Source organism: Muntiacus reevesi, chromosome 5, assembly GCF_963930625.1.
Source record: "Muntiacus reevesi chromosome 5, mMunRee1.1, whole genome shotgun sequence".
NCBI classification, from domain to species: domain Eukaryota; kingdom Metazoa; phylum Chordata; class Mammalia; order Artiodactyla; family Cervidae; genus Muntiacus; species Muntiacus reevesi.
This window is the reverse complement of record NC_089253.1, coordinates 112862532-112876652: the sequence shown is the minus strand read 5'-3', so window position 1 is coordinate 112876652 and position 14121 is coordinate 112862532. Positions and strand designations below refer to the sequence as shown.

The 14121-nt window shown below is 39.8% G+C and overlaps 1 protein-coding gene across 1 annotated transcript; it reads left to right on the top strand.

Moving 5' to 3' along the window:
- The first annotated feature begins 5903 nt into the window (after positions 1-5903).
- PTGS2 (prostaglandin-endoperoxide synthase 2) lies at positions 5904-13569 on the top strand. Its single transcript, XM_065936215.1, has 10 exons — positions 5904-6090; positions 7163-7279; positions 7388-7531; positions 8216-8359; positions 8994-9175; positions 9777-9860; positions 9972-10218; positions 10507-10793; positions 11289-11436; positions 11583-13569. The coding sequence occupies exons 1-10, from the start codon at positions 6039-6041 to the stop codon at positions 11990-11992; spliced, it is 1815 nt and encodes a 604-aa protein (XP_065792287.1). The 5' UTR covers positions 5904-6038; the 3' UTR covers positions 11993-13569.
- Positions 13570-14121: the final 552 nt, after the last annotated feature.

The following is a 14121-nucleotide window of genomic DNA, read 5'->3' as shown; positions in this document are numbered from 1 at the left end:
GACGTATCCAGCCTATTAAGAAGTTCATCAAAGTCATTCTTCATTCCTATTACAATGTTATTGACCTCTAGCATTTTTTTTTAATTCTTTCTTGGAATTTCCATCGCTCTGCTCATATTATCCATCTGTTCTTGTACATTAACTACTATTCCATCAGCACTCATGATCTTATATATTTCCACCATCTGTGCTGCATCTCTGAGTCTGGCTTCAATGTTCTGCCTCTTCCAACTGTTTTTTGTCTCTCATCATGACTTGTCATTTTTTTTTTTTTTTTTTTTGAAAGCTGGGCAAGGTGTACTGGGTGAAAAGAGCTCTGATAAATAGTTCTTTAGCAATGTGGTGGGAGGGGTGGAGTGGGGGAGTCTTCTGGAGTCCTATGATCAGGCCTCTGTGTTTCACTCAGCCTATGCCTCTGAGCTGTGTCACAAGCACTCCTCCATTCTCCACTGCCACAGATTAAATGGGACATGGCTAGAGGGTGCTAGAGTTTGAGTACATCCTTTCCCCAGGTCATTTAGGCTCTGATAAAATTCCCAGAGTTTAGGCTCTGGTAATAAAATTTCTTTTGAGCCTAATTTCAAAGAATGACACTCTGGCATATTTCAAAATGGTTATTTTTCCCCTGCTTCTCTGCCAGTCTGCCAAAGGGATTTTTTTTTCCTGATAATTCACTGTGGGAACTTGGCAGAGTTCCAGGAAGTAAAACTCATGAAAGTAAATAGACCCTCCAGCCCACCCCCCAGAATCTGTAACCCTTAAGATTTATTCAAGATATGTGTGTGTGCGCTTTACTCTTCAGGCTTCCCTGGTGGCTCAGACGGTGAAGAATCTGCCTGCAGTGTCAGAGACGTATGTTCGATCCCTGGGTCGGGACAATCCCCTTGAGAAGGGCATGGCAACCCACTCCAGTATCGTTGTCTCCATGGAGAATCCCCACGGACAGAGGAGCCTGGCAGTTTACAGTCCACGGGGTCGCAGAGTCAGACACAATGAGCGACTAAGCACAATCCATTACTCTTGGGTTTCCCTACACAGGCGCTGGTTTTCAAGGAGGTGTTTGCCTGTGGGTTTCTGTTCTGGTAAACTGCGCTTTTCTGCATGGCCAATCTCTCCAATTTTGTTGCTGTTGCTGTTTAGTTGCTAAGTCGTATAGATGCTTTTGCAACCTCATGGACTGTAGCCCTCCAGGCTCCTCTGTCCATGGGATTTCCCAGAAAAGAATACTGGAGTGGGCTTCCATTTCCTTCTCCAGGGGATCTTCCTGACCCAGGGATTGCACCCGTGTTTCCTGCATTGCCGGCGAATTCCTTACTGCTGAGCCACCATGGACGCCCCCTCCAATTTTGAGGGCAGCTTTTTATCCTGTCACCTCACTTCTTTGGAGGATCTAAGGATAGCATTTTGAGTTTTCACTTTGTTCAGATTTTTGTTAGGATAGAGTGACAACTTCCAAGCTCATTTAAACTAGGTTTAATCCGTCACTGTCAGTGTGGTCTCATTCCGCTGGCCCCAGCACACGCTGCTCCTTATCCCCTTTTAGGATTCCTAGCTCTAACACAAATACTATGTTCAATCTACCTTGACTCACCTTAGTAGTTAAGATATACAACCATAAAAATGAAGGGAAAGAAAAATCTATCCGGGAACTAAGCTGAGAAAAAGGAGATACTTTTTTAAAAATAAAACTTAGCACTAAATATTGTTTGGCATTTCTTCATCGGTTTACTTGACAAGGATTTTTTTTAATTAAAAAAATTGTCCTTGTCAACTGAAAACAAAACAAAACAAAACAAAAAAACCCTGCACAACCTAAAAGTTGAGAATTATGTTTTCTTTGGTGTTAAGTCCAGGATACCATCTCTCAGATAACTCTGAAGGACTTTTCTGAAGAGGTAAAGAGTCAGGATATACAAGTGTTTTTGCAAAACAAAAACTCCAAAACTCAGGAAGTGGAAGATCAAGATTCCTGCTAATCAAAAGAAACCAGATATCTCAAGCTAGTGAATTTAGTGCTGTCCACACATGGGAAAATGCAAGACCCTGGGATTATTGACATTATTTCTTTGGTAGGGCCACTATCCCATTGTTCTGCACGCTGTGTCCCCTCAGGGCACACAGTCACTGCAGTGGAAGCCTGCTTACCTCCCCTCGGGAGCCACTGTTCTGTACCATCAGGCTGGGGTGGGGGCAGGGAGCCGTGTCTGAGGGTTTTACAGCCCTTGTTTACTGAAATGAGAGGTGACATTCTTTGTCCACATGCTCTTGTTTTTCTAGTTGAAACTCCTATCTTGTGTAGTCAGGAATATGTAAATAACCAGGATTTACTACAAGGATGGGTTTCCCAGGTGGCACTAGCGGTAAACAACCCACCTGCCAATGCAGGAGACATGAGAGATGTGGGTTCGATCCCTGGGTCGGGGAGATTTCCTGGAGGAGGGTCCAGCAACCCACTCCAGTCTTCTGACCTGGAGAATCCCATGGACAGAGGAGCTTGGAGGGCTACAGTCCATGGGGTTGTAAAGAGTCAGACAAGACTGAAGCAACTTAGCATGCATGCACACACTAAAAGACTAATGTAGAGGTCTTTTATGGGTACTTTTATGAGTACATCTGTTTCTGCCCTTCAAGAAACAGATGTACACTGTGGCAAAAACTTGTTAAAAATGTCTCTTCAGGCAAGATGCAAGATAGTAAAGCTCTCTTTCTAGTCAGCCTGTCATGAATAAAAAAGACAAGGGCAATCTGCACTATCTTTGAGTGAATTAGAATAGGCTAAAGGTGAAGATAGGGAGATAGAAAAAAGTTCCATGTCTAAGATAGTAGATATGACCATCCTTCCATGTCTGAATAGTGCGTGCGTGCGTGCGTGCGTGTGTGTGTGTGTATGTGTGCGCGCGCGCAAAGTCACTTCAGTTGTATCCTACTCTTTGCGAGCCTATGGAATGTAGCCCGCCAGGCTCCTCTGTGCATGGGATTCTCCAGGCAGAAGACTGGAGTGGGCTGCCGTGCCCTCCTCCAGGGGATCTTCCCAACCTACCGATCGAACCCACATCTCTCATGTCTCCTGCACTGGCAGGCGAGTTCTTTACCACTAGTGCCACCTGGGAAGCCCCTGAATGGTAGAACCCTGCTCAAAGCAGTTAGAAATATCTTCTTTGAAAATGTTAGTGCCTTTGGAATTTGGGGTATTAATAGTCTTCAATGTTCATTTTCTTTTAGCTCATATGAATGGCTTATTACTTCAACTAACACATATTTCATTCCTTTTTTAGTATATTCATGAAGGTTAAATCTCAAATGAACACTGCATATGTAGACTTTTAAAAATGTTGTAACATCAGACACAAAATCTACCTAGTGATCTTTACAACAATCAGGAGAGAAAAAGAAGTTGATAAAAACTGAAGCAGCAGAAGGGGGCAGTAAAACGCAGCAGAATGCTCTGGAAGATTTTTTTTTAATATGCTTTCTTATTTTCAGTTAACAGAGAATTCTTCAACAAATTTCAGAGACTAATGTATTTTATATAACAGATACATGTATTTGTCTAAAATGAACACAGAAACACTAAACACAGACACAGGTGAGAAACATAAGTCTCACATGATTATAATCTTATTTTTTATGCTGTAACATATCATGGCATAATAATCATAGTACTTTTCCACATAGGACAGGATTTAGCCATTTTGATTTGGTTTGGGACATTTAATATTCCCCCATGACCAGCATTCCTAAATGCACTACCCATTCTATTTTACTGTCCCAGACTTACCAAAGTTAATAAATCATAAACAGTTTTTCCTCAAGTCCATAACTGGACTTCCTTTCTAAACTGCACCCATCCTTAAAGTGTCATTTTCTCCTTGAACTATTTTCTGACTGCATAGGTACATGCAATTCTCTCTACTCTATTGTGCTATAGAAGTTACAGATTAAACCAAGTAGTTTAACCGAATAGTTAAATTTCTTTAATAGTTTAAAGAATAGTTCAATTTCTTTAAGTTCCAAGTAGTCTAAATCTGATTATTCTCAACATCCTGTTTTGTTCTCACTTTGAATTTAGTCTCCCTGCAAACAATAGAACACACTTTTATACGCAGCAGGTATACAATTAAGATCAGATGAGGACAATGATGATGATGACTTCAAAATGAATTCAGGATTACAATATAAAGCCGACAGAGTCAGAGTATGAATTCTTCCTTGGCATCTAACCAAACTCAAATTGGTAGTCCTAAATATCCACTTAAAATTTGAGTAGACACATCCTACCACTTAAAATGAAACAGAAAACTGGAAATATTAAAAGACTGTTTACATCTATGCTCTTAGTTGAAATTTCACGAAAGACTCAGTACAATAAATGGGAGTGTCACAAATGGAATGATTAAATATGACTAGAGGAGAAAGGCTTCCTGGGTGAGATAGAATTTTAGTCATTTGTCTCACGCAGAATCACATTAAGCAAAATGTTGAAAAAAAAGTTGATTGTCTTCTTTAAAAGGCCTCTACGATGCTGCGACTTTTTTCTTTTCTCTTTTTTTTTTTGGGGGGGGGGGTGGCATTTCACCTTCACATACTCCTCCAGACCACAAAACAGAATCAAACAAAAGCAAAAGATGATGAAATTGAAAATTGTCAATATCACCCTTCCTTTACATCCATTCCATCCAAATTCCTCATCAAATTACCTTCCAAAATAAGACTAGAAAACTGGCCCTAATAAACCCAGACAGCCGAAAAGTAAATGTAATGTTGTACTTTAATCCTTTGTCACAATTCATCATCCTAGAGAAGCAGGCAGAAAACACACACACAAAGCAAGCTTTAAAAATCTACTTCCTTCAACTGGCATCTCCTGTGAAGAGTGGTGATCAAAACAGTGAAAATCATGCTGCAGAGAAAGAAATGCCTTAAAGCAGATCTTTTGGACGGTGAGCATCCTTAAACATCCCGGTCACCTCTGCTTCTGCTGTTCACGCGAGGAGAGGAAAGGTTACAGCGGTGACCCCTCAATCTCAGATTGACTATTTACAGGATAAGTGCTCAGGGTCAGTTTTGAGGGGAGGAATTTACCTTTATTTCCTCTCCCCAGGAAGCAACGTCCGGGTGGTGGCATGAAGAACAGTATTTTTTATGTTGAAAACAACTTTGCTAGAAAAAGAACCCTACAGGTACATACATTGACTACAGCTATTACAGTTAATTCGGTCGGTTAAAAAAAAATAAAAAATAAAAAAATTAAACCTTTGTATGTGCGTACATCTACACGAGGTTAAGAGTAGTCACCGAAATCCGGACACATCTGAAATAGATGCCATGAGTAGAACATGTCAGCCTTTCTTGGCCCGATTCTCCCCGTCTCTCCAGACTGGGACGTCCTCGGCCCCCAAAAGCCGAGGGACCAGACGTGGGGGTGGGGGCCGGGGGCGCGCGAGGGGATTCCCTGCTGTCCGGAACCTCCCAGGCCCCTGATCGATTCCCGGAGAGGAAGCCCGGAGGCCGCCCCCCCACCCCCGCCCCCACCCAGAAGATCTACCTCGGACCCCCTCTCGGAAGCCTCGGTCCAAGCCGCGACAGAAGCAAAGGAGTCTGGCGCGAGCCCGGCGCCAGCGGCGGAGAAACCGGCCGAGGGGCGCTGGAAGGTCGGAACTGGGAGGGGGCGATCCGCTTTGCACCCACCTTAGGGAAGCCAAGCGCGACTCCCCAAGTTTCCGATTTTCTAGTTTGCGTAGCTAAAAAAAAGAAAAGAAATCCTGCCCCCACCCGGGTCTTACGCAACTGTTTAAGTAGAAAGAGGGGGAAAATTTTTGGAAGGGGGGAAGGAAAGGCGGAAAGAAACAGTCATGCCGTCACGTGGGCTATTTCACGCATAAAAGGAAGGTCCTCTCCGTTAGCTTCCAGTTGTCAAAGGCCTCGCAACGAGCGGCAGAGGACGCCCCGGAACTCCGCACAGCGCCTCCTGCGGCCCCGCAGCGCCGATCCGCGCACCTCTACGCCTCCGCCGGCCCCGCGCCCCGCCCGCAGCCGAGATGCTCGCCCGAGCCCTGCTGCTCTGCGCCGCCGCGGCGCTCTGCGGTGCAGGTGAGTAGTGCCTGGCGCCCGCGCCCGGACCCGCGGCTCCGTCCACCCGGGCTGAGTTTCTGCTCAGACTTCTCCCGGGAATTCCAGGTATTCTAAATGCTCCCAGAATTCAGAGGCCGAGTCCGGACCACTCGAGTCCAAATAAACTGGACGGATAGCCCCGCTTTGCCCTCAGCTCTGATCTTCATGGGCCCGTTATTGGACCCATATTTACTCATCTGCTAAATAGGAACGGGGATACTAATTTGCAGGTTGTCATTATAAGACAAGAAGACCTGATCAATATATGTGAGATGCTTTTGTACCACCTAACTGTTATTGAATGAAAATAATTGTATTATACAACTTCCCTAGTTAGTGCTCTCCCGTCCCAGGGAAGCCCAGATTGTTTTTTAAGATAAACAGAATAGCTTAAAAGCAAGCTGTCCTTACTTTGCAAATTTCTCTATAGTTTGTGTTTGTCGTTGTTTTTTTTAATGTAAATTAAGTCATGCCACCTTAATACTGTAAATCATTCAATGATCTCCCCTGACACGTGGACTAAAACCCAAGTTCCCATAAAAACCACAGGATCTGCCTTCACCTTTTCTGAATTTAGCTTCCACCTCTGCTTCTCCTGCTGTCAGGCACGCCTCAAGGCCTTTGCACTTGTTTTCCTCTCAACTTAGAATGTTCTTCCTCCAGATCTTTCTCCAGCTTTATGACAGAGAAGAAAGAAGAAAAAAAAAATCCGTTTGATTAAAATACTAGATCTATTCACTTTAGTTTTGAAAGTCCTACTTTGAGCCTCTTCTAAAGGCTAATTTGAGCATCTAAAGTTTCTAAGAAAAATTTAGCAACATGATTTCCCTGATAGAATATTCTGTTACCTTTATTTAGAAAAGGAAGCTGGTATTCCTACATTATACCCATTCTGTGAGGCAAGTCAAAAAAAAAAAATTTCCCATGACTACCTGTATATTTCTTGAATTTTTTATTGTGAAGTTGACTCATAGTAAGTAAAGCAATTAAATGCTTAAGCCAAGATTGACACTGAAGAATTATTTATTCACTGTCTTTATTGTTTTTGTAGCAAATCCTTGCTGTTCGCATCCATGCCAGAATCGAGGTGTATGTATGAGTGTAGGATTTGACCAGTATAAATGTGACTGTACCCGAACAGGATTCTATGGTGAAAACTGTACCGCACGTAAGTTTGTTGTTGAGTGCCCTCATTTGGAATGGGATATATACAGGTATCATTTTACAGGATTGTGTCATAATGTGTCCCGTTAATTTCTTTTTCCTCTCATTGCAGCTGAATTTCTGACGAGAATAAAATTACTCCTGAAACCCACTCCCAACACAGTGCACTACATACTTACCCACTTCAAGGGAGTCTGGAACATTGTCAATAATATCTCCTTCCTGCGAAATATGATTATGAGATATGTGTTGACCTGTAAGTACAAATCACTTTCTAGGGTTCTCAGCTGCCTCAAAGAAAAATGTAATTTACAAATTTTAGATTTTTAAACTTAATTCAAAATGTGTTTAAATATACCATTTTAGTTTGCCTACTATATTAATGGCCAAAAATATTGATATCTGAATCCCTTGAAGTTTCTAAAGTTCTGTCCCACAGGCAGAATTCTATTTAAAATACCGCATACCTCTGCTGACCTTCATTGTTCTCGACAGTTTGTGAAGGAAGCATGGTCCAGTTGTTTATTGAGTGGCCATGGGGCACAGAAATGCACCCATTAAAATAAATGAATAATTTGGAATGGGGTCGGCAAGAAAATAAGCTTTATTTCTAAAGTGAGTGTCAAGCCCAGACATTTTGCTCATGGGCCTCTTGAACAATAAGTGGATGGTTATTTGAAAAAAATCAAAATGGCTAGACCAAAACATCTCCTGTAAAGAATACATGCTTTATCAAAGACGCCTTTTAATGCATCATTCTTTCCTCTTTTTTGAGCACCAGTAGCAGGCTTTAAAGTATGATTGCTTTAAAATAGAGTATCTTTGTATTAATTAAATTAAATTTATTCTAGTGCCACTTTGTACATTATACAATAAAAATGAGCATTAATTTGTCTTGTGGATGGAAACAAATAACATTTTTTTTCCTCTAAAATTTCAGCAAGATCACATTTGATTGACAGTCCACCAACTTATAATGTGCACTACAGCTATAAAAGCTGGGAAGCCTTTTCTAACCTGTCCTATTACACCAGAGCTCTTCCTCCTGTGCCCGATGACTGCCCAACACCCATGGGTGTGAAAGGTGAGTGAGAGGAGACAGAGTTGTATTAACTGTAACTGGGATTGGATTGACACCTAGAAAATTTGGCCCCAAACTATGATTATTTGTTAATAAAACCATTTTTTCCCTTCTTATGGATATCTCTGGATATTTTTTGAAATTGTGAGTCCATGTAAACTATTCCATGGAAGCAAATAGGCATTTTGGTATGAAAAAGTGAAAATGTTAGTCACTCAATTGAGTCCAACTCTGTGACTCCATGAACTGTGGCCAGCCAGGCTTCTATGTCGTTGGAATTCTCCAGGCAAGAGTACTGCCATTCTTTTCTCCAGGGAAATCTTCCTAACCTAAGAATCGAATCCAGGTTTCTGCATTGCAGGCAGATTCTTTACCATCTGAGCCACCAGGGAAGCCTAGACATTTTGGTATAATGTCATATGTTCTCAAATTCTTTCATTAAAACTGAATTAATACTAGTTAAAGATTATTCAGTAAGAGGTTGTTCCCTTATATCTTAGAACTTCCATCAATATTACAATCCTGTTCCAAGTTGTATTTTTCCTGTAAGTGAAGAAGACCCTGATAAATTGATAGTTCACTCTGCTTCCTTAAAGAAATAGATGGGTTCTTATTTTGGCTTTCTAATTTTTTATAGGGAGGAAAGAGCTTCCTGATTCAAAAGAAGTTGTGAAAAAAGTACTTCTAAGAAGAAAGTTCATTCCTGATCCCCAAGGCACAAATATGATGTTTGCATTCTTTGCCCAGCACTTCACCCATCAGTTTTTCAAGACAGATTTTGAACGAGGACCAGCTTTCACTAAGGGAAAGAACCATGGGGTAAGACAGAGTTAAATGGAAATTTGTAGCAAATCAAGTTCTATGTGTAAAAACCTTAATGGAGTTTCCATTTTATCTCACTGATTGAATAAAAAAATACACACACACATACTTACATACATATATACAGATTATTATTTGTAGTTTGACTCATATTTTTAGTTTAAAATATTGGATCTGCAAAAAAAGTTGTCTTCAAAAAAATTTGTTACCTTGATTATGCTGCCTTAAATATTACAAGGTAAGATTTTTGCAGCATTATTATTTCTTGGGTTTCAGTGACATAGCTTCAGTTAATAAGTATTTTATATCAAAACATTTTCTGCTGCTTTTTAAAAGAAATATCATATAATTAGAGTGAAAATTTCTGATACAGGCTCCATATGAGACACTAATAGACATTTAGGTTTATACGCTATGAGGTTATTTTTAGTGGATAAACAAGTTAATTTATTATTTTGTGGCTGTGAAAAAAAAAATGTGTTACTGAAAAATTTTAAAGCAAACTAAATCATCACATTATTTAATAATAAATACATCCTAGGCATTTTACGTAAGGACAACTTCAGTAGCAAGTAAAAAATTTTCCATAATCTTCTAGGTGGACTTAAGTCACATTTATGGTGAATCTTTAGAGAGACAGCATAAGCTGCGCCTTTTCAAGGATGGAAAAATGAAATATCAGGTTTGTTCCATTTAAATATTAAGAATTCCTTATGACTTACCACCTACCTATGTTCCAAATCTCTAATGATGAAAATTTGTTTCTTACCTCTTCTTACTGATACTTTTTTAGATGATTAATGGAGAGATGTATCCTCCTACAGTCAAAGATACTCAGGTTGAAATGATCTACCCACCTCATGTTCCTGAACACTTGAAGTTTGCTGTGGGCCAGGAGGTCTTTGGTCTGGTGCCTGGTCTGATGATGTATGCCACCATTTGGCTGCGGGAACACAACAGAGTGTGTGATGTGCTTAAACAAGAGCATCCAGAATGGGGCGATGAGCAGTTGTTCCAGACAAGCAGGCTAATCCTGATAGGTAAGCAAGAAGAGCAAATCACTTAAAGAAAACCCTCTTCCTCAAAGAAAACGAACTTGTTTCCTTTGCTTGGGAGGAATGTAATTCTGGGGGAGTGTCATGCATGTATTCATATTCATTCAGTCCACATTCATTCAGTCCTTCAGCTGGATTGATTAGACACCTACCTTTCGATGGTGGAAAAGAAAGTCTAGATAGGAATGCCAAATGACCAGTTGCATTTCAGTTGCTTGAACATTTGTGAGCAGAAAGAATTCATGTTTTCAATTTTTTATTTTGTGCCCTTAGGAGAAACTATTAAGATTGTGATCGAAGACTACGTCCAGCACTTGAGTGGCTATCACTTCAAACTGAAGTTTGACCCAGAGCTGCTCTTCAGCCAACAGTTCCAGTACCAAAACCGCATAGCTGCTGAGTTTAACACGCTCTACCACTGGCATCCCCTTCTGCCTGACGTCTTTCGGATTGATGGCCAGGACTACAGCTATCAGCAGTTTATCTATAACAATTCTATCTTACTGGAACATGGTGTCACTCAGTTTGTTGAATCTTTCACCAGGCAAAATGCTGGCAGGGTAAGCGTTATTAGTGAAAAACAAAATAAAACAAAGGACTAGTCGGTAACTAGAATGTCTGCTGCAGGAAAGATTTTTCTTAAACTTACTGAAAGATTAGTTATTGCTAGTAATCTTTCCTTGAAATAAGGGTATGTAATATATATGTTTAATATTATATGATCTTGATTATAATATAATGTTACCATTATAATCTAGACATAGAAATTATCTATAAATATTCCAAACTTATAGTTTAGGTCTCCACTGGTAGCATCAGTTTACCTACTTGGCACTCAAGGGATGTTTTTCAAATAGAAATCTTGGGAATTCCCTGGTGGTGCAGTGGTTAGAATTTCTTGCTCTCACTGCTGAGGGGCTGGGTTCAGTCCCTGGTCAGGGAACTAAAATCCCACAGGTCACTTGGCATGGCCAAAAAAAGAAAAGAAAAAAAAAATCTTACTTGTGCCTAAAACTCAGTTAATTGTGTTCTACAATTTAATTCATATTCCACAGGTTGCTGGTGGTAGGAATCTTCCAGTTGCAGTAGAGAAAGTATCAAAGGCTTCAATTGACCAGAGCAGAGAGATGAAATACCAGTCTTTTAATGAGTATCGCAAACGTTTTCTGCTGAAGCCCTATGAATCATTTGAGGAACTTACAGGTGAGAAACAGTTTCTAAACTTCTTCAAAGAGTCACGGGGCAAATGGAAACAGAGAAGTTGAAAGCCAGTTGAGCGAAGGGGTAAAACTCTTCATTTTGTCAAAAGGTTGACATTGGTTGTATCTTTGTCCTCGTCACCCTCACAGGAGAGAAGGAAATGGCTGCAGAGTTAGAAGCGCTGTACGGAGACATAGATGCCATGGAGCTGTATCCCGCCCTTCTGGTAGAGAAGCCTCGTCCAGACGCCATCTTTGGGGAGACCATGGTAGAAGCTGGAGCACCATTCTCCCTGAAAGGACTTATGGGTAATCCTATATGTTCTCCTGAGTACTGGAAGCCTAGCACTTTTGGTGGAGAAGTAGGTTTTAAAATCATCAACACTGCCTCAATTCAGTCTCTCATCTGCAATAACGTGAAAGGCTGTCCTTTTACCTCATTCAGTGTTCAAGACGCGCACCTCACCAAAACAGTCACCATTAATGCAAGCTCTTCCCACTCTGGACTGGATGATATCAACCCCACAGTCCTCCTAAAGGAACGTTCAACCGAACTGTAGAAGCCTAATGATCATATTTATTTATTTATATGAACTGTTTCTTTTAACTTAATTATTTAATATTTATATGAAACTCCTTGTGTTACTTAACGTCTTCTGTTAAGGAGAAAAGGGGGTCATACTTGTGAAGATTTTCATGTTGATTTTAAAGATGTCGAAGTTTCTTCAAGTTAAAGGGGAAAGCAGTTTTCATTCTTCTGTACAATCCAATGGGAGATGAGTATCACATCTTTTTACTTGAATTTCAACTTATAATAAGAACAAAAGCTAAGTTTGAACACTTAAATGCTGTTGCAAGATGACAAAATGCTGCACATTTCGACACTATCAATATTTCCAGGGTGTCTCCTATGATGTATGAGAAACAGCTGTCTACTCACTGGTCCTTTAATGGTCTTCTTTTAGCCATTTTCAGATCAGTTTACTTCGTCTATTTTGTTTTCCTGGTTTTAAGGTCTGAGTGTGTGTTTTTTGGACTCTGCCTGTACTTTCTTACCTGAACTTATGCAAGTTTTCAGGAAAACCTCAGCTCAGAACTACTACAAAAGGCCTTTACAAAAAGGTATACATTCATTTTAAGTGAAAGGCAGAGAACTCTACAAATAAACTATAACCTAATAAAGAGCCCAATACCTTAGAGCCCTAATGAGTTCTTGATACCAAGAAAGTATTCCTATTCTAATTAACGTCTTTCCTCATTTAAAAGCAAATAATTGCCGAATAGTTCCCAGGAAGACAATGTTTCTTTTCCACATCTCATTGTCAGTTGACATTTTCTGGTACTGTATATTAACTTAATTTATTGAGGGCTATTATGTCTTCTTAGGATGACTATTATAAACTGGGTTTAAGGCTGCATGGTGGGTTTTTTTGGCATTATGTCAGAATCAATGTATCTTTTAGGATTACCTCTCTGAATTATTACTATAAGATAAATGTTTGGATTAAGATTTGTGAAAACATGTTAGGAACCCAACTCTGGTATATTGAGACGTAAAGCTGGAATTCATCTTTAAGGTTTACCTATTCCCCAGCCCACAGAGAACGCTGTCTCATTACCCTGGATGTGCCATAACACTGACAGTGTATACATTTTTGAAGGACTTGCAGATGTTTCATTAATTCATTCACCCCTAACTTTCTGGAGAAACATTCTTTACAAAGCACTGTGGGTCTTAATATTTTTAAATCATGCACTGAAAATCAGTATTTATGTAAATAATTTAAAAAGTATGCCTTTTAGGCAGAGGGAGAAAAATGAAATTTCATTAAAGAGAAATAACTCAGGGGAACTTTCAAGATTTTATGTTTAAATGATTTATGGTTAAGAAAGAGTCAATAGTAGAAGAGCTTGTATTAAAAAATTGTTACCTTCATTGATTTTTTAAAAAACTGATTTGTTAATATCTGAATGACTGAATCTGAGAATTTGGAATATGTGAGTGTTTTGGTGCCTCAGACTATGTATGATGAAATTAATTTATGTAAACTGTAAGTGTTGAAACAAATAGCTGTTTATTTTTGTATTATTTAAAAATTGAAAACCTCTTCTAAAATAAATTTTGACTGTTTCTGTATATCTGTGTCATGAGATGATTTCTCTAATTCATGATTCTCCTCTGTCTCCCAAACCGGACTGGTTCTTAGTGAAATGGTTCTGCCCTCCATCATATAGAGGTCTTAAGGTCACTATTTATAATCTCTCATACATGGAAACACTGTATTAGAAAATGGGGGCTTTGTCCTATAGAAGAGAGATAGCAACAAACTTATTTTCATTACCTAATCTTAGAAGTAGGAAAAAAAGTACACAAAAGGCAAAGAATAAGGCAAAGCTGCTAAGGAGGTACGGAATTTAAAAGGAAGTTGAAAAGAGAGATTAAGTTCAGTTGGGTAAATCACTGATACCAGGTTCACTGGCTCTGTCCTTCCCTACTCTTGACATCTTGGTAGTTTCAATGTCCACATGGACTACATGTTTAACATCCTGCCTGGGGTCTCTTGTCTTCTATTCTAGTGTTGCCTTCTTCCATATTTCCTATGATCACACAGACCTTGATCTCATCATTAATTAATTTTTTCATTTCAATCATCTTTTACTACCAACACTTGCAGCTCACATATTTTAG

Excerpts from the sequence above, each read along its gene's own strand:
- PTGS2 (XM_065936215.1), top strand. The coding sequence starts at position 6,039 with ATGCTCGCCCGAGCCCTGCTGCTCTGCGCCGCCGCGGCGCTCTGCGGT. Across the intron at positions 8,360-8,993 it reads AACACCCATGGGTGTGAAAG|GGAGGAAAGAGCTTCCTGAT; the intron begins GTGAGTGAGAGG and ends AATTTTTTATAG. Across the intron at positions 11,437-11,582 it reads ATCATTTGAGGAACTTACAG|GAGAGAAGGAAATGGCTGCA; the intron begins GTGAGAAACAGT and ends TCACCCTCACAG.